The sequence below is a fragment of the Lathamus discolor genome, chromosome Z (genome assembly GCF_037157495.1).
Source record: "Lathamus discolor isolate bLatDis1 chromosome Z, bLatDis1.hap1, whole genome shotgun sequence".
In the NCBI taxonomy this organism is placed as follows: Eukaryota; Metazoa; Chordata; class Aves; order Psittaciformes; family Psittacidae; genus Lathamus; species Lathamus discolor.
In genome coordinates this window covers 21,406,553-21,428,300 of record NC_088909.1, presented here as the reverse complement: position 1 = coordinate 21,428,300, position 21,748 = coordinate 21,406,553, and the positions used below count along the sequence as shown (strand labels likewise).

General features: G+C 51.4%; 1 protein-coding gene and 1 non-coding gene across 2 annotated transcripts in view; one reads left to right on the top strand and one right to left on the bottom strand.

The window, feature by feature from the left end:
* The first annotated feature begins 1,588 nt into the window (after positions 1 to 1,588).
* The window catches only part of VAC14 (VAC14 component of PIKFYVE complex), a 65,267-nt gene continuing 45,107 nt past the window's right edge, over positions 1,589 to 21,748 (top strand). The window contains exons 1-10 of the mRNA XM_065662510.1: positions 1,589 to 1,744; positions 5,711 to 5,861; positions 8,997 to 9,164; positions 9,852 to 9,914; positions 10,893 to 11,000; positions 11,741 to 11,850; positions 13,036 to 13,142; positions 14,108 to 14,242; positions 14,517 to 14,669; positions 16,981 to 17,038. Coding sequence (XP_065518582.1) covers positions 1,641 to 1,744; positions 5,711 to 5,861; positions 8,997 to 9,164; positions 9,852 to 9,914; positions 10,893 to 11,000; positions 11,741 to 11,850; positions 13,036 to 13,142; positions 14,108 to 14,242; positions 14,517 to 14,669; positions 16,981 to 17,038 — 1,157 coding nt within the window. The 5' untranslated portion in view covers positions 1,589 to 1,640. The remainder of the gene's footprint in view (positions 1,745 to 5,710; positions 5,862 to 8,996; positions 9,165 to 9,851; positions 9,915 to 10,892; positions 11,001 to 11,740; positions 11,851 to 13,035; positions 13,143 to 14,107; positions 14,243 to 14,516; positions 14,670 to 16,980; positions 17,039 to 21,748) is intronic.
* Positions 4,422 to 4,492, bottom strand: TRNAG-GCC (transfer RNA glycine (anticodon GCC)). Its single transcript has one exon. It is a non-coding gene; the product is annotated as a tRNA-Gly (tRNA).

Here is a 21,748-nt window from a genome sequence, read left to right as displayed (position 1 = left end):
CCTGTAATGAGTGGTGTCCCTCAGGGAGCGGTGTTGGGACCGGTCTTATTCAACATCTTTGTCGCTGACATGGACAGTGGGCTTGAGTGCGCCCTCAGCAAGTTTGCCAGTGACACCAAGCTGTGTGGTCCGGTTGATATGCTGGAGGGAAGGGATGCCATCCAGAGGGACCTTGACACGCTTGTAAGGTGGGCTGATGCCAACCTTATGAAGTTCAACCATGACAAGTGCAAGGTCCTACACCTGGGTTGGAGCAATCCCAGGCACAGCTACAGGTTGGGCAAAGAAGAGATTCAGAGCGGCCCTGCAGAGAAGGACTTGGGGGTGCTGGTCGATGAGAAAATGAACATGAGCAGGCAGTGTGCGCTCGCAGCCCAGAAAGCCAACCGTATCCTGGGCTGCATCAAAAGGAGCGAGACCAGCAGGTCGAAAGAGGTGATCCTGCCCCTCTACTCTGCTCTTGTGAGACCTCACCTGGAGTATTGTGTGCAGTTCTGGTGTCCTCGACATAAAAAGGACATGGAACTGCTGGAACAAGTCCAGAGGAGGGCCACGGGGATGATCAGGGGACTGGAGCACCTCCCGTATGAAGACAGGCTGAGAAAGTTGGGGCTTTTCAGTGTGGAGAAGAGAAGGCTGCGTGGAGACCTAATAGCAGCCTTCCAGTACCTGAAGGGGGCCTATAGGGATGCTGGGGAGGGACTCTTCATCAGGGACTGTAGTGACAGCACAAGGGGTTTAGTGTGAGGTGTCCCTGGCCATGGCAGGGGGGTTGGAACTAGATGATCTTGAGGTCCTTTCCAACCCTAACTATTCTATGATTCTATGATTCTATGACCCTGGAAGGGAGCTTGGGCTGTCTCAGCGTTGGCTGGCAGTTGAAGGTTATGAAGGAAATAGCAGGAAGCTCTACTAGTGGGCTCCTATTAATGATGTCAGCTGTGGTAGAGCTTTTGTAAGGGGTTTCCTTTAGTTAGAGAGCTTCTGCCTTGGTGCCTTCAGCACACAGGGGTGTCACGCCTGAGGTGTCTTTGCCTGAGCTCTCCAGTTTCCAACTGGATTCGTGGCTGGACATGGTGCGGGACATGTTTTGGAGTGTTTCCACAGGCTGGCTGCCTGGAGAGCCAGTTAGCACTCGGGGCTCATATCCCGCGTATCATTTGCTGGATGGACAGCCAGTGTGTAAGAGCAGTTTCCATTGCCTAAAGCTGCTAAAACCTGGAGAGGGGCTTTGAACAAGCGCCTGTAGGGGCAGGACAAGGGGGAATGGCTTTAACCTGACAGGGGGGGATATTGAGATGAGCTCTGAGGCAGAAGTTCTTCCCTGTGAGGGTGCACAGGCTGCCCAGAGGAGCTGTGGCTGCCCCATCCCTGGCAGTGTTCAAGGCCAGGTTGGACGGGGCTTGGAGCAACCTGCCCTAGTGGAAGTTGTCCCTGCCCGTGCAGGGGTTGGAACTGGGTGAGCTTTGAGGTCCCTTCCAACACAAACCAGGCTGGGACTGTTATTCTATGTAGTAGCAGGACCTGATGAGGCGGCTGCTGGCAGCCCTCCGGTCCGCCAGGGGGTGTCTTACTACATGGGTCCGCGGTCACGTGAGCGGCGCCGGCGGGGGCGGGGGCGGGTGCCGGCGGGGGGAAAGATGAGCACCGAGCGGGACTTGTCGCCCCTGGCTCCTGGCGTGGTGCGGGCTCTCAACGACAAGTTGTACGAGAAGAGGAAGGTGGCGGCACTCGAGATCGAGAAGTGAGAGCGGGGAAGGACGGGGCCTGGAGGGGAGCCGGGCTGAGCGGTGGAGGCCGGCCTGTGGCCGCCGGAGGGGCTGGAAGCGCCTTGCGGGGACGACTCCTGCCCCTGGTGCCCATGGGGTTCCGGCCTGTGGTGCTCGGGGGTTTCGTGCCGCGGTGCTCGGGGGGAGCCCCGTCCCGTGGTGCTCGCTTGAGTCCCGCCCTACCGATGGAGCTGCCCACGGGACGGCACCGGCTCCCCTGGGAGGTGGGGGAGGGGGTCCCCCCCCGGGGCAGCAGCGGGCTGGAGCGCCTGGAATGGCTCGGGTGAGACCGTGACCGTGACAGGGCTCCATTCCCCCTCCCTGGTCTGATGGTGTATCCAGCGAGGAGCGGAGCTGGAGGAGCCCGCTGGACATGGGGGCCCGACGCTGCTGCGGTGCTCCCAGGCGTGCCCTGCTCCTGCCCGGGGCTGGGGGACAACGAGGACTCACTGGGCAGAGGCAGGAGCCGCAGCAGGCTGGCGCTGGGCAGCGGTGCCCATCGTATGTCGCCTTATCTGCTGTCAGGGTGGGCTTATCTCCTCCTGGTGCCAACCCATCTCTGCACCGGGGTCTCCCAAGCTTATCCTGTGCTCGGTTCTGGCGGTGCAAATAGGAAGCTTCTGCTTCAGTCATGGCCACTGGGTGTACCTGGAGCTCTTCCTGCATCACTGCTATCTGGGCAGAGCTGGGGCCTTCTCCCAGGCATGGCTATGCCTGTCTAGTGTTGCCCGTATATGTGCCCTGTACTGTGTCTTCTTGCTCCTGTTATGGGTTGGGTGCTTTGTGCTGCTGCAGTCCACAGCTTTGCCTGGGAAGGACTGTGTTCGCCCTGGGTGCTGCCTGGGAGCTCAGCTCACAGGGCAGAGCTGACGCATCCCCTCAGGACAGCCCAGCACAGGTCTGACCCAGGCAGGACAGTGAGTTTCAGGTGGGAGCTGTGACTATGGTGAGCCTGTGAGGGGAGCAGCCAGTGCTATGGGGATGAAGCTGCTCTGCTTAGCAGTCAGTGGGAGACGTGGGAGGATGAGCTGTGGGAACTGCTTGCCTCAACACAGAGAATTCTGTGCATAGGCAGAGGGAGAAAAATGGCTCTTGGGACAGGGCAAACATACACACCAGGTACTAACCCTACACAGCCAGCCTTTTCAGTGCTGGGTGTTTTCCTTTCCCTTTTTTTCCCAAACCCAGTTTGGGAAGAGTGTGAGGGGAAGGAAGGCAAGATCCAACCCTTTCTGCAAATACATGGGTTTAGATCAGCTAAAACGCATCACAGACCATCACCAGCAGCGTCTCTTCCGTGTCTGTGGCATCAAGCAAGGAGGCACTCGCTGCCTCTCAGCTCACGTACCTCCTCATGGAGCAGCTTCTGCTGCTTGCAGATTCTCTGATGCGGCACGATGCTTTTTGCTACCATTTGCCTCATTAGTTAAATCCTGAGCCCTTAAAACTCTTGAAGGAAGCTAGTAATGTTATTCCTGTTCAAACAAAGCTCTATCTACTAAATCTAGGCAGCAAAAGGATCATCCCAACGGCCCATGCTGCTGGAGCTTGGTGCGTTCTTCTTGCTGGAGCAGGACTGGAGATGGAGCCATTTGACTAAAGCAGCAGTTTGTGAGACGGGGGCATGCTGTAACTGTTGGAGACCTCAGCTTTGGAGTGGGGAGAGCGAGAAGGGGCTGTGTGATGCCCCCAGGGAGAAAGGGAGTGATCTGGAGAAAACTCCAGGAACAAACTTGCCAACAAAGTTTTCAAGCTGACAAGCAGGTATTCTTTATTGCAGTGCCGGGAGACACAGGGGATAGCTCCTAAAGTGTGTCTGTCGCTACACAAGCTGTCCTTATATAGTCCCTGGGCATACATACATTACATAATTTTCCAGGAAGTTCCCCGCATGCGTACAGAATTGTGGTGGTGGTCTCTGAGGGTTGTTTACTTCTTCCAACAATCTTCATCACTTCTGGCAGCCTTTGAGGCACATGCAGTAGATGCTTATACCAGCTTAATTGGTTCACTAGCACCGGAGACATAATAATCCTCCTGTCCTCCTACTTACCAGTTAGTTTAACTGTAGCCCATCCTGGACACCTGCCATTCCCAGATACTCCTTATCCCTGTATCCTGTTCTTCTAGACTGTTTTTCTTAAGACTATGTCAACTATAACAATTTATCTTGTACAAGAATTCTCAGTATGTTCTCCAGCTGCACTCTATCTTTTTTTCTATGTATCATGCACTTTAGTAATTTTCCATTGCTACTGTTACAAAGCCATCAAACTTAACATTACTTAAAACTAATTCTAAAGGTTTATATATTCCATTTTGTGATATTGTCCCCCGCCTTGTCTCAGGAGCAGCTGCTTTGCTCAGAGCAGGGTGAGAACAGAGCTGCCATAAGCTGGTTTGGGGGAAGAAAGTTCATTAACATCTTCCTATAATGATCTTCCTGGATTTTAAAGTGGGTGTCTGGCCTTTGGCACCCATCTGGGAGTGGTCAGTGTGAGATTCAATATAGTATCAAAAACAGACCTGTATGGAGTTGGGCAGTGTGCATTTATTGAAGATGAAGGTGAAGATCCTTTAGGCTTAGATTTTGAGATGCTTGCCTTGAGGGTGTAAATAGAAGTCCAAAGAAAAAGGGGAAAAAAGCAGTGCTGCATTGGCCGGGAATCAAACCCAGGCCTCCTGCGTGGCAGGTGAGAATTCTACCACTGAACCACCAATGCTCCAGCTGCCTGTATGGCTGCCTGCACAGCTGCCTGTGCCTCTCTGGAGGAGCAGGTATGGCCTATGGAAACCCTGTTTGCTTTTTGCTGAGTTGTGTTGTTTGAGAGTCTATTGAAATATTTCAATATACAGACTATGGACTGAAGCAATGTGTGTGTGGCTGGAAAGGTCCAAAATCTTGGCAGTGGTGTGGGTCTGCTGGGCCACAATTCCTCACCCAGCCACCAGCACTCCCGGTGCATAGAATCATAGAACAGTTAGGGTTGGAAAGGACCTTAAGATCATCTAGTTCCAATCCCTCTGCCATGGGCAGGGACACCTGGCACTAAACCATGTCACCCAGGGCTCCGTCCAGCCTGGCCTTGAACACCGCCAGGGATGGAACATTCACAACGTCCGTGGGCAACCCATTCCAGTACCTCACCGCCTGCACAGTGAAGAACTTCCTCCTTATATCCAATCTAAACTTCCCCTATTTAAGTTTTAACCCGTTACCCCTTGTCCTGTCACTGCAGTCCCTGATGAAGAGTCCCTCCCCAGCATCCTCATAGGCCCTCTTCAGATACTAGAAGGCTGCTATGAGGTCTCCGTGCGGGCTTCTCTTCTCCAGGCTGAACAGCCCCAGCTTTCTCAGCCTGTCTTCATACGGGAGGTGCTCCAGTCTCCTGATCATCCTCGTGGCCCTTCTCTGGACTTGTTCAAACAGTTCCATGTCCTTTTTGTGTTGAGGACACCAGAACTGTGCACAATACTCCAGGTGAGGTCTCACGAGCAGAGTAGAGGGGCAGGATCACCTCCTTTGACCTGCTGGTCACGATCCTTTTGCATGCTGAGCAGGTCTCTGCTGCTTTCTTGTGCCATGATGTGGGTGTTGGAGAGGGAGTCTGAAGACCTGGTGACTTCTTTGCAAGCATACAGCTGCAGTGATTGGGCCTTGAGAGTCTACCTTAGGCTTGGAGTTCACAAATGGTAAAGGCGGCTGCATGCTGAGAGCAGCAGGAGGACAGCGAGGAGCTGTTGGATGTAAGTGGGGAAGAGGAAGGACCTCTAGTTTCACTTGTGGATTCCTTCAGGATTCCCTTTTTGGTATCGCTTTCTTTGGTATTTGTTTTGGCAAAATTCGCTATTTCTGACAGCCGTGGGGAGCTGAGACCCCCCCAAGCGTTTGTGTCTGGCAGAACCTAAAGCCCCTGGGTATTTTCCTCTTCTCTCCTCAGGCTGGTGCGAGAGTTTGTAGCTCAGGCCAAGACGTCTCAAATCAAGCATGTGATCCAGATCCTGTCACAGGAGTTTGCGCTCTCCCTGCACCCCCACAGCCGGAAGGGAGGACTCATTGGCCTGGCCGCCTGCTCCATCGCCCTGGGCAAGGTAAGTGCAGGTGGGTTTTTGTGGCTTGTGTGAGTTGTAGTGGGAGAACTTATTGATGGATAAGGGTAGAGCAGTTGATGTCATCTACCTGGACTTGTGCAAAGCGTTTGACACTGTCCCACACGACATCCTTCTCTCTAAATTGGAGAGATATCAATTTGATGGATGGACCACTCGGTGGATAAAGAACTGGCTGGACGGCCGCACGCAAAGAGTTGTGCTCAATGGCTCGATGTCCGGCTGGAGACCAGTAACGAGTGGTGTCCCTCAGGGATCGGTGTTGGGACTGGTCTTACTCAACATCTTTGTCGCTGACATGGACAGTGGGCTTGAGTGTGCCCTCAGCAAGTTTGCCGATGACACCAAGCTGTGTGGTCTGGTTGATATGCTGGAGGGAAGGGATGCCATCCAGAGGGACCTTGACACACTTGTGAGGTGGGCTGATGCCAGCCTTATGAAGTTCAACCATGACAAGTGCAAGGTCCTACACCTGGGTTGGAGCAATCCCAGGCGCAGCTACAGGTTGGGCAAAGAAGAGATTCAGAGCGGCCCTGCAGAGAAGGACTTGGGGGTGCTGGTCGATGAGAAAATGAACATGAGCAGGCAGTGTGCGCTCGCAGCCCAGAAAGCCAACCGTATCCTGGGCTGCATGAAAAGGAGCGCGACCAACAGGTCGAAGGAGGTGATCCTGCCCCTCTACTCTGCTCTTGTGAGACCTCACCTGGAGTATTGTGTGCAGTTCTGGTGTCCTCAACATAAAGAGGACATGGAACTGCTGGAACAAGTCCAGAGGAGGGCCACGGGGATGATCAGGGGACTGGAGCACCTCCCGTATGAAGACAGGCTGAGGAAGTTGGGGCTTTTCAGCGTGGAGAAGAGAAGGCTGCGTGGAGACCTAATAGCAGCCTTCCAGTACCTGAAGGGGGCCTATAGGGATGCTGGGGAGGGACTCTTCATCAGGGACTGTAGTGACAGCACAAGGGGTAAGGGGTTAAAACTTAAACAGGGGAAGTTTAGATTGGATATAAGGAGGAAATTCTTTCCTGTTAGGGTGGTGAGACGCTGGAATTGGTTGCCCAGTGAGGTTGTGAGTGCTCCATCCCTGGCGGTGTTCAAGGCCAGGTTGGATGAAGCCTTGTGTGGGATGGTTTAGTGTGAGGTGTCCCTGGCCATGGCAGGGGGGTTGGAACTAGATGATCTTGAGGTCCTTTCCAACCCTAACTATTCTGTGATTCTAACAGTGCCTCTTCCTCTGTCCATGTGACGGGGAGACTCAGGCTGGTGGCCTTGTAGCTCCTTAGCTCCCTCCCTGATTGCAGCATATGGCTGGGTTGTGTTGGAGTATCTCCAGCACACCCAGCCACATCCTTTGGGCATAGGAACATTTTCTGGCCTGGGTGGCATCTTGGCAGTTCCCTAGGCATGGTTGAAATGCATCTGTCCATCCTCAGTCTCCAGCAGCTGGACTAGATTCAGCAGGTTGGGTACTAATTTGTGTTCATGGAGCTGAGAAAGATTGAAGCCCTTCCAACTCCCACCCCAGCTCAGTCAGCTCCAGGGGCACAGACAGGGCCTTTGGGAAGCAGGGCTGAAGAATGGGCCCAGCAGTAGTAGAGTCGTGGTCAAAGTGAGGGAGCAGCATCAGGTGTCAGGATGCGTTAGCCTGAGCCAGCAGTTTTCTGTTGGGTTTGGTAGAAGTTGTACTTGCTCAATGCATGGATCACTCAGTCTGGTTCTGGAGGTGTTATATTGATGCCCCGTGCATGGGACGTTGGTGAATTCCTGTCCCAGTTAAGGCTGTTACAATATTTCTCTCATTAACAAGAACAAGCTCAGTCAGGTGCCTCCAGGTCTATACCAGAGCATCTGGATCCATGTGGAGGGGAGCACAGGCTCTGCAGGCTAATGGCTTCATCAGGTTTTTGAGTCAAACCATACAGCCGGTTTTTGAAAGCACCTCCACGGGAAGGAGTTGTCTTGATCTGTAGAGAGGTATACAGCAAAGAAAGCAGCGCAGGAAGGGCAGGCTGTGTCTTTTGGATTTGGGCTGCATCCAAAGGAGCGTGACCAGCAGGTTGAGGGAGGTGATTCTGCCTCCAGTTCTGGGTCTGCCTGAAACTCTTGCTATGCCAGTGAATCGTTAAGCAAAAAATCTTAAATCCTTAAATAAAAAATCTTGGGGTAGAGAGACCTTATCAAACATATTCACTTGTGAACAGAACCCGGATCAACCTGGCGTGGCTCTTCCACAGTCCGGGAAGACAAACCTCGGCACATAAAATGAATCTTGCTGGGGAATCAGAGCCCTTCAGTGACTTCAGGCAATAGATGCATCCAGCTTGACTCCACTAGTTCTTGTAGCTCCTTGTCCACAAGCAGCTGCACTGGCTGGAGTTGCTTCTCTCCTGGTAGCTGGGACCACAGCTGTGTTGGTGTTTCTGGAGATAACAGGGCAGGAAGGTGCTTTGGGAACCAGCAGTTGTCTGTGTTTTTGTGAAGCCCATGTCACCAGCTCCTCTGTGCTGCTCATCTCCTGATGTTACAAACAGTAGCCCAACAGACTTTCTTTGTGAAGGTGCAGGTGGGCTTGGTCTGTCACTGTTTGGGCACTGGAAAGCTTGGTGGGTTTGAGCCAAAACCAGCTGCAGAGTGGGATGAATCCTGGCTGACTGCTACAAGGGCTGGTGACAGCTGATTTTGCTGGGGTCTGCCTCAAGGCCTGTCTGCAGGGCAGAGAGAGGCAGGGATGGGCTTCTCTGTGGGTCAGTCTTCAGCAGAGGAGAGATTGCTTCACACAGGAGGGTACTCAAGCCCTTGAATAGCTGCCCAAACTTCTTGCACATCTCTGGGAATCAAAACCAGGCAAGTAAAGTTGCAGGTACCATTTCAGTTGCTGGCATAGACTCCCTTGAAACACTTTCTCAGCTTGTTCAGCTGGCTGAGTAATTCAGCTGTACCTAAATAATAAAATGCAATAATTACACTAATAAAATCCAAAACTCATTAAATCTTGTGCAGCATAGGTGCACTAAGACATTATGGGCCTGAATTTTGCATTATGTTCCAGAGCACCGCCATCTCTTCCATGTCCTTCTGGCATGGTCCTCAACTAACCTGTCTCCTCCTGCCCACTAGGACTCTGGTCTTTACCTGAAGGAGCTGATTGAGCCGGTGCTGACATGTTTCAACGATGCCGATAGTCGGCTGCGGTACTACGCCTGTGAGGCTCTCTATAACATTGTGAAGGTGGCCAGGGGCTCTGTCCTCCCACACTTCGATGTGCTCTTTGATGGCCTCAGCAGGGTAAGAAGTTTCTTCACAACCCCCATGTGCTTTTCTTTCCCACACTGGAGAACTAAGGCTTGTTCCCTAGTCCTTTTCTCTGGATCAAACAAACCAAGTCGTCCAAGATCTTCTTTCCAACTTGTTGCAAACTTGTTTGCTTTGACTCAGCTAGGTCTGAAGGACCACATGAGTAGTTCTTGCAGCAGTACAGTAGCCACTGATTTTGTGGGTGCTGGAGTTCGCTGTAAGATACCTTGTTCTCTGACATCACCTCCAGGATGCATTTTCCTGCTCTTTGTTGAGTGATATTAGAAAATGAGGCTGACAGAACTGCTGCAGGCGAGGTGGCTCTGCAGCACTAAAGCTTTGTGGGGTCTGTGGGGTCAAAACCGTGTCTACACATGCCTGTCTGCAGCTTTTCACTGGCAACTTGTATTTCTCTGCCTCTTGAGAGCATGGCTGCTGGTCCATGAAAACCTGTGTAGGTGCAGGATCTGATGGGTGCTTGATATCCCTTTTGGGAAGTTTCTTAGGAGAATTTGTTGAGCCTAATGAGGAGCTGAAGATAAAGGGCCTTTTCTGTGTCTGTCTCTGTGATGCCAAAGGGTAGAAACAGTCCCGTGAACCTGATGGGAGTTCCACTGTGGAGCAGGCAGCAGCCCTGGAACCCACTGTTGCAATGGTTCTTGTCTCTGTCATTCACAGCTGGCTGCTGATCCTGACCCGAACGTCAAAAGTGGTTCTGAGCTCCTTGATCGCCTTCTCAAGGTATTTTTCCTCCCCAGTTGAGAATCCTTGGTGAGGCTGCAGGCATGCACTGGCTGGGATGTGTCAGTCTCTCAAGCCTGTGGCTACTGTCAAAACATTTTTTTCTCTCACTGACCATAGCCTCTCAGTTTGAGGGTCTGATGGTGATCCTGGGCAGCTGGGTTGAGGGGCTGGTAGGTTATTACAGTGCCACATGAGTGTTCACATCTTAGCGGCCAGGTGTTTGGCGGAAGAAGGTTTTGATCTGATCAGGGTTGCAGATCCATCCCAGGCAGCAGAAGGGCTCTTCCTCTGCTTTTCTTCCCTTGCCTGGGTGAGTAATGATGTGAGCAGAGCTACTCTGCTGCTGCTTCAGGCTGGGTGGTTCAGTTCCCATTCTGTCTGCTGATGGGCTTTTACTCTCACAGAGTTCCCGGTTCTTTTTCTACTGTTCAGAGGTGAGTATTTCCCTGCCAGGTTCTGCCCTCACTCCTTATTATCACAGCTGTTAGCGCAGGATGTGTATTGCCTGCTGCAGACCTTCCTGCTGGGAGATCTGCTCCACCGCTAGTGCAGGAGGCTTGGCCACATGGCAGAATCCACCAAGCTTGTAGGAAGAGCTTTAAAGAAAAGCCAGGGCACTTTACCACCCCTTACGTGCATGGTTACATCAAAGATGCTTGCTCATGTGTGCAGAACACCACTGAGGCATGAATTGAGGAAGCTCCCATCCTCCTTCTGTTCAACAGGGCTGGCACACAGCAGGCAGGAGCTTTCCTCTCTGGTCCTGCTCAGTGTTAATCCCTGCCCAAGGGGGATTACTAGGTCATGGTCTGAATGAACCGTGTGATTTCTTCTCCCCAGGTCTCCTGACCCACAGACACATGTGTCAACTGCTTGTCATCTATTTCCTGTCATATGCCTTAAAAAAGGCCGGGTAGGAGTGGCTGTGTGCGGTGCTGGACATCCCTCCTAACATCCTCTGCTTGGGCTCTGCAGGACATTGTGACAGAGAACAACCAGTTTGACTTGGTAAGCTTCATCCCGCTGCTGCGTGAGAGGATTTACTCCAACAACCAGTATGCCCGCCAGTTCATCATATCCTGGGTAGGTGCACACTGCCAGTCTGAACTGCAAAATCCTGTGATCCATCAGCATCCCATGTCTGGGCAGACAGCAGATATCCACAGTGATGTGTGGGCTCAGGCACCTGAATTTACTTGGGCGGGGGGGTTTAAGCCAGCAGAATTTTTCACCTGCTTCTTTAAAATCCCATCTCCCTGTCACCACAGTGCTGTGGTTGTAGGGATGTCATGCTGGTGCAGGATGTCGCACACCAAGTTAGAAAACAAAGTTGAAGCACTGCTTGTATAAATAGACACACTGTGGTCTAGAGGTTACAGTCTGCCAAGGGACAGTGCTTCCGTCACCCAGCAGTGACAGGATTATTGCTCTCCAGGAGGCAAGGAATCTACTTATTTTCTCCTTTTCGTGCAAGGCAGAAGCTCTCTGTGCTTGGCTTTGGTCTGTGGAGGGATGCGTGCCTCTGCTGCGCGCTCTCTTTCAGGTGTACTGTTTGCTGGCCCCTGTCTGCCTGCATGCTTCTTGGAAGTCATTCCTGTTCCCTGCTCTGGTTTACAGAGCTGTGGTTGGAAAGGTAGCTGCAGGCTGATGGCTTACTTTCTGTGCTAGCCAAGACAGACAAGTCCACACTGTCCTCTTGTCCTTCCCCACTATCCCATACAGGTCAGCTCTGAATTCCTCAGTATTGTGCCAGATTTGTGCTGGAGATCTTATATAGCTTCTCCAAAATTCACCTCTACTTTCTTATTCTTCCCCTGAACTAGATCCTGGTCTTGGAATCTGTGCCTGACATCAACCTCTTGGATTACCTCCCAGAAATCTTGGACGGGCTTTTCCAGATCCTGGGAGACAACAACAAGGAGATACGGAAAATGTGAGTGTGGAAGCTGGCTGGGTGCAAGGGCTGTCCCTTGCTTACTGTCTGTCCATCACCCTCTTCACTTATAGGAAAGATGGTAAAAGACATTTTAGCAGGGCCTATTGTGACAGAATGAGGGGTGATGGTTTTAAACTGAAAAAGGGAGATTCAGGACAGATGTGAGGAAGAAATTATTTACAATGAGGGAGTAAAACACTGGTCCAGGTTGCCCAGAGAGGTGGTGGATGCACCGTCCCTGGAGACACTGAAGGCCAGGCTAGATATGGTTCTGGGCAACCTGATCTAGTTAAAGGTGTTCCTTCAGGGAACCTGCAGGAGGGGTTGGACTAGATGAGCATTGAAGATTCCTTCTAACTCAAACTGTTCTGTGGTTTTGTGATCATGTGACTTATTTTCTGCTCTTCTGTGTAACTGCAGCAAAATCCCATGCATGTGGTGGGAGACAGACAAATCTAGCTGGCTTGGTCAGTGGATCGAAGTGTCCTTGGCAAGGACATCCCTTCCCTGAATTGTTGTGGCTGGAGTAGCTGTGGAGGGCACTGTGGTCTGTGCTGGAGGACAAACTGTTCTGGCTCAATTTAGCCATTGCCTTTCCAGCCCTTGCACCCAGTACTGGAGCTGCAGAGGCTCATGTGTGTTTCACAGATGGAGTACGAGCTCTCTGAACAAGCTTGCAGCATGTGAGTCTCTCTCAGCAAGATAGAGCACCAACCCAGCATCTCCTGGGTGGAGAAAAGAAGCAATCATTGGGAGCTTGCTTCTCAGGTCCATTGTTGGTCTTAAGACAGAGGCATTGTGAAGTGCAGGAGTGGCTGCATGTTCTCAGGGAGATCAGAGGATCTTGGCTTCTTGCATTGTGAGGGAGTAACTGGACCTGTTTTGTAGTGCCCGAGTACCTGGTGAGACTGGCCTAGGTCTGTCCCACTGCCAAGTTCTCCTGGATCGTCCCTGCTTCTTTGTTTCCCAGTATCCGCATGTTGAGAAGCAAGCACTGAAAGCTTTGGGTATCTCCTGCCCCCCTGTCCCCTCTGTGCTCCCCATCCCAGGCACATCTTGGTCTCACCAGAGACTGCGTGCTGTGCCTGTAGGGGGCTGGTCTCTGAAACTTCTCTGTATCGTCCCCATAACTTCTCCATGTGAGATCCTCAAGCACTGACCAGCTGCTTTGTCTTTATGCAGGTGTGAGATGGCTCTAGGGGAGTTCCTCAAGGAGATCAAGAAGAATCCCTCCAGCGTCAAGTTTGCAGAAATGGCCAATATCCTGGTGATCCATTGCCAGGCAGCAGGTGAGGACCAAGCAGCAGTGTCCAGCATGTTTGTGGTGCTGACCGTAGGCCAGGAGTTTTCCAGTGACTGTTCACCACTTACCCACTTGGCTTTTCTTTGTCATCATGCATGCAAATCCTCCTGAAAGGGAGGAACAGGCAGCTACTGCTCTTGTACTGCTGATCCCCATCCTCAAATACAGCTCTGGCATCCTCCTGAAGCGGAAGTACCTGAAAGTAAAATATCTGGCTGTGGATATCCAGTACATCTAGAAGGATCTCCTTAGGGGCTTGTCTTAACCTCTGCTGGCACTAGGTGCATAGGCAGACAGTTAAGTTTGATGTGCCACGCCATGCTTTAGCTCCTGCAGGTCCGCTGTAGGCAGTGGCAGAGGGTTACAGCCGCAGCTGGATGTATTTCCTGAGAAGGATCTTGTCCGTGAGCTGAGTTTATTGAACTTAAACTGCTCTTTAAACATTACTGAATGGGAGTGGGTTTCTTCTGAGATAGAAATACAGAAATAGACCCAGACTGCTTGCTCTTGACTGAACTGATGCCCCATGAATTTACAGTGTTTAAGCCTGAAATTTGGCCTTTCCTTGGGTGACTGCCCCAGCAATGCTCCCTATTTCAGAATTTAGGGAGGTTAAAGCCACGAGTGATGTTTGACCCCCACACAACAGCTACTATGGGTGTGACAGAGGAAATAACAGTGGGAAACTTGACAGAATACTTGTAAATGAGGAAGCACCATGGATTGAACTGGGTTAATTCTGAAACCTAATGTTTGTGTTTAATCTCAACCTCACTGCATACTAGGTCTTATATATCTCCTCTGAGACGAAACTGTCACAGATTAGGGTCATTCTGCACTAGTGACTCTGGATGGAGCAGAGGCAGCTCTGCTTGCAGATGGTCCTTGGCTGTGTAGTCTGCTCAGCTACCACTGCTGTCCTTTCACTTACCTTTGTCCCATGTCTTCCAGATGACCTGATCCAGCTGACAGCTATGTGCTGGATGAGGGAGTTCATCCAGCTGGCTGGCCGGGTGATGCTGCCTTACTCCTCAGGGATTCTGACTGCTGTCCTGCCATGTCTCTCCTACGACGATCGCAAGAAGAGTATCCTTGTAACTCAGAGGTGCTCCCATTCCTGCTACAGCAACCCACAGGGAAGTGCATGTTCCCTGCCCCTGGGATGCAGGGCCAGGTACATGGCTGGAGAGGGCTAACGGAAGTCCCACCAAGTGCTGAAATCTGCACTTTGGAACTGCGGGGGGTTGCAGTACCTGGGCTGGGGCAGCCATGGTGGGGCTGTGATGGCTTCTCCGTGGCTGGCCAGATGTTGCACCCTCTGTGTGTGGGACTGCTTGTTCCTTACACTGGCTCCACTCAGACATCAAGCAGGTGGCGAATGTGTGTAACCAGAGCCTGATGAAGCTGGTCATCCCAGAGGACGATGAAATGGATGAAGCTAGGCAGTTGACAACCCCGTCAGCAGAGCCCACCTCAGAGGAGCTCGTCTCCAAGCCAGAGGCAGCATCCAGTGGTGAGTCTCTCTCCTTATTCTGATCCATTATAGTGTGAAGAAGGTCAAAGGAAGGTCCTCAAGAGAAATTCTGAGTTGGTTTGGTGTCCTGTGGCAGCTCAGGGCACGTGGGACCCTTCTGCTTTCTTTGAGCCTTGGTGCTGTAGCAGTGTCTCTGGTAGGCCTGGTACACAGGTACTGCTGCACTCCCTGGTGAGCATCCCCTTGCCATGCTTCACTTCAGCTTAAGTCATTAAGTTGACCAGAAAATTATTATGTATAGTTAAAATGTTTAGTGTCTTGCTGCATAACACAGGGAGAGAATAGCCCACCTGTCCTGCAGTGACTGGTTTAGGAGGAGCTATAATGCTCTCAAATGAGAGCTTAGAGAGCTGTGTTAGTCCAGGGAGAGCACCAGAACCTGCGTGAGGGGTGTCTGTGTTGGGGAAGGGTAGAGAACAGAATAATTTTCAGTCCTTTACAAAATTCACGGTGTTCTTGTGGCCATCACCTCACAGAGGTATTGTTCCAGTCCTAAAGTTTCCAGAACGGAAAAGGTAAGAAGTCTGCAAGTGGTATGGGAGACCTGGAAGAGTGTTCAAGTGAGAAGAAACTAAACCAAGAAGCTCCCAGTGGATCAGTGCCTGGAAACAGCAGCAGCTTTAGCTGTCCAGCTGCATCCCTTTGATGCTGTTGTCCTGGCATGACTAAATGCTGCTTCTGGCACATCTTCTTGTCCAGGTGTGTGAAATACATGTAACATTTACATCACACAAGCTAATTTGCTGTATTCTGGGGCTGCACCTTCAGCCCAGTGCTGTTCTGTAACGTGCCTGCAAGTGGCTTTTGGAAAATCCTGTCAAAGGGTTTCCCACTTCCCTTTGAGAGGGAGCAGGAAAGTGGAAATTGAAAGGCTGAGGGCTTTTGTTATTCAGCAGCAGCTGGGTGCAAGGTGAAGAGGCAAGAGCTGTGCAGGCAGCGGGCAGACAGGTGGGTGCACAGGCAGTACTGCAAAGGGCAGCATTGGTGGTTCAGTGGTAGGATTCTCACCTGCCACTCAGGAGGCCCAGGTTCAATTCCTGGCCAATGCAGTAGCTTTTTGGAAGGGAAAGAATTGTGCTGTAGCAAAGCAGCAAAAAGTTTTATTCTTTATTTGTTCCAAGAATATCTCAATTTATTAAAATCTATGGCAGAAGACCTTTAAAACATCAACAGGAAGTTTAATCTCTACCCATTTTGGGTTGGATTGTACCTTGAAGTGGGCAGGATCAGATAAACCTGTAATGCTATTGCAGGTCTGGTCCCTTGTGCTGATGTGGTGGTGCTGTTGCATGTGTGAGTAAAGGCTGTGGGCACAAGGGGGCATGAACAGTATAGTTCATCCTGTCCTGTTTTCACCATTCTTGTAAGACCCAGTTTTAGCACGGAGCAGAGGTTGGAAAGTTGTTTGGGTTGCTTGGCTTCCACATGGAGTCATGCTGTAGGAATGCTGGCCAAGTGGAGATGCCCTGGGTTGGACTCAGCCCTTTCTGTGCTTGTGTGGTATCTCTAGGCCTTGAAATCTGTACAGTAAAAGGCAGCTCTGCAGTCCTTTAATTTAATGAGTCTATTCTGAATTTAAAATTCCAGTGAGTGGAAGTGTGGCAGGAGATCTTGCAAGCTCTTTGAAACACAAAATTTTCTGGAATAACTAGTTCTAGTCATGTCAGATAACTTAATACTTGTTATACATAATAATATATTTATAATATCTGTATGTCTGTCTACTTAGATTAGATATTAGGAAGTTCTTCCCTGTAAGGGTGGTGAGGCCCTGGCACAGGTTGCCCGGAGAAGCTGTGGCTGCTCCATCCCTGGCAGTGTTCAAGGCCAGCTTGGACGGGGCTTGGAGCAGCCTGGTCTAGTGGAAGGTGTCCCTGCCCATAGCATGGGGTTGGAACTGGATGAGCTTTGAGGTCCCTTCCAACCCAAACTATCTTGTGATTCTATGACACCATTCTAAGCTCCTTGCTTGGGAGTGGTTGAAACCATCAGAAGGACGTTTGTGGGTCTCTTTTGCAGAGGAGACCCAGTTTGGGGCAGAGGTTTGAAGCTGTGCAGCCTTCATTTTGCCAGGTAAGTGCAGTCCTGTGCCAGCTTTGTGCAGTACCTCTGCCAGTGGTGAAGACTTTGACAAGGAGTGTTAAAGGCTCAGTGCAGGTAAAAGGGATCCTCAAGATCCCCAGACTGTCAAATGGTGGCTGGTGATGTCTTTGCAGAAGGTCATACAGCTCTCCATACTCTGCCTTCCCTGCTATCCCACTAACTGTGTCTCCTATTTACCTGCCCCCAGGCTTTCTGGACGTAGCCAGCGGTTCCAGCTTCAGCAACAGTGTCTTTACAGCATCCAGGTAGGGTCTGTTTGTTGCTTCAAAGGGGCTTGGAAAGAAGGGAAATTTTCTCAGGGTGCGGACAGCAACTGACATAACTTTGGGGAATGATGGTCTGGGTTAGAAAGCAGTTGGAGTCTTCTGGTCCACAGTGAGGTGGATGCTTTAGGAGTTGACTTCTTTCAGATGCACCTGCACCAAAATGTCTTGACTTTATCATAAACTGAAGGGTTTGCTCCCTCAGGAGACTTTGCAAAGCCCCCTAGGGTGGGTCTGATGAAGCGGCAGTGTCTGTGCACTCGGGATTCTGCACTTTGCCTATCTTTAAGCCCTCACAGTTGGTCACTCTGGCTAGAAGACAGGCTGAAGGTTGGGAGAAGGCAAAGGGTTGTTTTGGTTATGGCTTTTCTCACTTGGCCAAAATAGGAGGCATTTGGTTCCCTCCTGCCTCTGCAGAGGAATGGTGGTAGAGGAACAGTGGTGTGTGGTCTGCTGGAGGCACAATATCTCATCTGAATAATCTCTCCTTTTTTCCCAGCCAGCTGTCAGTTAATCTGGAAGCAAATCCTTCTGCTCTTACATCACATTTACTTTTCTACTGCTGCCTGCAATACTTTTCCTAAGAGGTCGTGATTTCCAGCGCTGTTATTGTGATGATGCATGTATTTGGTTGTTGTGGTTCCCAAACTAGGATCTGTTACTCTAGTTGCATCCTATTAGTGAGGCTGATGCATGATGCCCATCATAATGCATCCTAGAGCAATGCAAGCATCTGCTTTTCAGGTTGGATGGTCAGTACCTTCAATTCACTTTTTTGCACTGGTGCAAAGCCCAGCTACTCCCTGGTCTTAATGATGCCCTTCATTTTTTCCTCTCTTGAAAGTACAGGTCTTTTCACTTGCACTTGGATTTCAATTTATAGCTGTTAAATGGTTTTCCCTGGCTTTCCTGTGATTGCTGCATTTGTTCTGGCCCTGCTCAGCCCTTAAAGTTTAGCAGGTGCTGAAGTGGGAGTGCATAGGACTGAAATTGGGAAGGGGAAGGAAAAGGAGAGGCGCTAACTCAGGAGGACAAGTGATAACTGTTTCTCTGTGCTGAAGAAGTTGTGCCTGGGGGAGAGAGGGAGGGAAGACCAGTGGGGGATAAAAGCAGGGAGAGCTGGAGTGACTTGGTCATAGAGTCACTGAGAGCCTGAGCTAAAGGAAAAAACAGGGAGAACCATCCAGGACAGCTGGCAAGATCCTTTGCCTCTCTAAGAGACCTTGTTTTACAGAAGCACTTGTTCTTAAGCCTTTCTAAGCCTTTTTAAAAAGGAGACTCACAAGTTTTATCCTGGGGTTTACCTGGTCTCAGGCCATCTTGTGGGACCTCTCTGCTGTCCCCGCATCAGGACCTGAAACCTTTTCACCATGGCATCCACTGCGGGAGGATTGGCATGGTTTGGGATCTGTTGAAGGCTGACAGGAGCCGTGGACATCAGCCCAGTGCTCCATCTATTGCTCAGGCTGCCTGGCTTGTCCCTGGTGCTGGAAGGTGAGAGATGGTACCAGCTGCAGCTGTAATTCATACCAGGGAGCAGGCAGTGGCCTGCATGCTGAATGCCCACTGGGTGTCATAACAGGACCACAAGAAACTGTGTCTTTGCTTTGTAAAGGTAGAAGGCCTGCAGAAGGAGGAAGTTGCAGCTACCTTTGAAGATGAAGTCACTCTTTGCTCGTTTTTTTGTTCATTCACCCCTGCTTTCCCCAGTCTCCCCCAGTGAGTGCTGGAGCATGACCCAGTGCCAGACATCCAGCTCCCACCATCCAGCTCTCATGCCCCCTTCTCCTGCCCTCCCCACATGGCTGTGGTCTGCAGTGGGGTAGACTGCAGCAGTGGGGAGAAGTGAAGGAGGAGGATCTCCATCAGCATAGGTGGAGGAGCTACAGCCCAGCATCTGCAGAGGATTGTCTTCCATGAAGATGTCATCCAAGAAGATGACAGGGCCTCAGTGCTTGATACATGGATGCTGGGCACATTTCTATGGCCCCAAACTGACACACATAGCCCCCTTCCTCCCACCCTGCTCCTAAAATGTGCTGTTGGCAGCCCAAAATGCTTCCAGGGTGATTGCCAGCTTCACTTGGAGGGAGCTTCCTGGTGGCAGTTACTAGAAAATGGGGACTGTATGCCAAGACAGAAACTGGCTCCTGGGAAAGCCTGACTGCAGGAGGCTGGAGGAGATTAGGGGCTCCCCATGCAGGTGGTGGTCCCTGCTTCCAGTGCCTGCAAAAATGTTCACCAGAGGTGGACCAGAACTGTGTTTCAGAGGGAGTGGACCTCTTCTGTGGCCTAGCTGACCGTTCTGATGCTGCGATGGCTGTTGTGAGCCTGGGTCAGGAAGGGGAGGTGGGAAGTATGGCTGCTGGAGCAGAGCCCAGGCTTTCTTCTGTTAGTCTGAACTGCTGCAGGAGAAGATGCAGATGTCTGTCCTATGTCACTGGACCAAAGCAACTGGAAAGTGCCTTTTAGGCTCTTGTAGCTGCATCAGTGTTTTCAGTACAAGACCTGGGCAGTTTGAAACAAGTTCCAAAGGCATGGCTGGCAGGCAGCAGTCTGGGTTAGATGCATGGCAGTTGGACAAGGGTGATAGGACCAGGATTCCTTACCAAGCTAGGAGGTGGGGGATCCTTTTGTGGTCCTTCTTGATGCAAGCAAGTAGTCTTGTTTTGAGTGGTGTTCAGCAGCAAATGGACATGTAAAGCTGCTTGTTGCTCTGCAGAAAGGTCAAACAGCTGCCACGTGGCTGAACCGCCCAAGAACGTGCTTAAATCAGACTTTGAAGTCGAGTAGTTAGGACTTAGTCGAAAGCCAAAGTTGTTGCTGCTTGTCTAGTGCTGGAAGTTTCTGTAACCCCATGCCCAGAGCCTCGTGCAACTTCAGCTTTCAGCCACGAAGATGGAGAGCCCGTCAAGGTGGTGAACACTTGGGTGGAGGCTAGGGATGGTGCTGGGTGCCCCACAGCACCCAGGGGATGGGTGGCCGAAGGCAGCACAATGACTTGCTCTGAGCTCATGCACCAAGCCTGCCTTGGAATCCCATCCTCCAGCAGCTCATCGTGCTTCAGCCTTCAGGTTGAGGGTGTCCTCTCAAGGAGGCTCCTCCTGGTCCTCCTCTCCAGCCTGGAGCAAGGAGGTGGGTTCCCTTCGCTGCTCCCACTGCGCCATTGGATGGGTGAGCTGGAGGGGACTGAGGGTGTGCTTGTCATAGTGATGTACAGCTCGCTGGACTGGATGCCTCTGCCTAGGCCTTAACCTGATTGTTCCTCTGGGAGATCAGCTTGTGCTGGCACTGCAGGCATTTCCAGTCCTTGGAAACCACAGTAAGCAGAAGAAAGCCAAGAGCACCAAAAGGAGAGTGATGGAGTATGAGAAAGCAACAGCTTGTGGGACCCAAAGCAGAGAAGAGCTCATTACCTCCTGGCTGCTGGCTTGAGCCCATTGAGCAGCACAGCTGCCAGCCGGTATGGGAGCTGCACTTGTGACTTGGCCCACAATGAAAGAGCCTGGCTGTTTCCACCCTTGGCAAGGCCACTTCTCTGAGCCTGCTTAAAGGCTAGAGCCTGGTGTGGAGCTTAACCTTGTCTGAAAATAAGGACAGGAAAGCAGCTGGGATGGCCAGGAGGGAGATGACAGCTCAGGCATTGACAGAGAAAAGGTGACTGCTGAGGAGAGAGGTGGCAGAAGCCCTTGAAAGTGGAAAAGTAAGAAAATTAACTGATAAGGGGTGAAAAACATAACCGTGGGTTGAATGCAGTGGGAAAGTGAGCTCTGCTGCTATGCTGAAGATTCTTTCTGAGATGGGAGGGATGTACTGGGCAGTGGGTCTCCTGCCCCACCACTCAGCTTGAGCAAAGGGTGCCAGTCCAGAGGTCAGAGCCTGGTACAGCCTCCATCATTGTTCAGCTCACTCTAAAAACATGTTCTTGCTGTGACAGATGAACGACAGAGGCAGTGCCAGGGCCACATTCATCCTCTGGAGGAGAATCTGGGGTAGTGGGTTAGATGGAAGCAATTATATTTGACATCTGCCCTGCTGCAGATGCTGGTGTGGGAACTGGCATGGCAGCCCAGAGAATCACGTTAAGGCAATGCCATTACTGGTGCTCCCACTCTGTGCTGCTGGGGATTAAGGAGAGCTGGCACAAGCTGTGATCCTGCTTTAGAGCTGCAGTCACAGCAGCACTTCCCATGTTCAGCTCTGCCTTCTGCCCTGGAAAGGTGGCAGCCCATGTGCTACTCCATCTCAGGGGCAGAGGAGCATGGTTGGTGGGAGATTTTTAGCCAAATTTCACACGTTCATGAGACCCCTTGCCTTTCAGGATGGGTGTCCTGGCTTTGCGCTGAGTAAACAAGCTGCTTCTCCATCAGCAACCCCCCGTAAAAAGTTTATCTTGGCAGATGTGGGAAGGGATGGCAAACCAGGAGCTTTGTCCAGCACCAGCCTTTTTAGCAGGAGCTGAGCCCGGGGAGCTGCAGGGTGGGGGTACATGGCATGGCTGAGGTCTTGCTCACTCAAGGTGAGCCCAACACTGCCAACTACCTCCTGGAGTCAGCTCAGTTGGATGTTGGCTCTGCCTGGGTACTGCCTCATGGGGAGGGGGTTTCCACAAGCAATTTTGGCACAATTACTTATGAAATGGCTTGTTGCTGTGCTGGCAGAAGTCCAGCATCCTCCTCTAAAGGCACCATG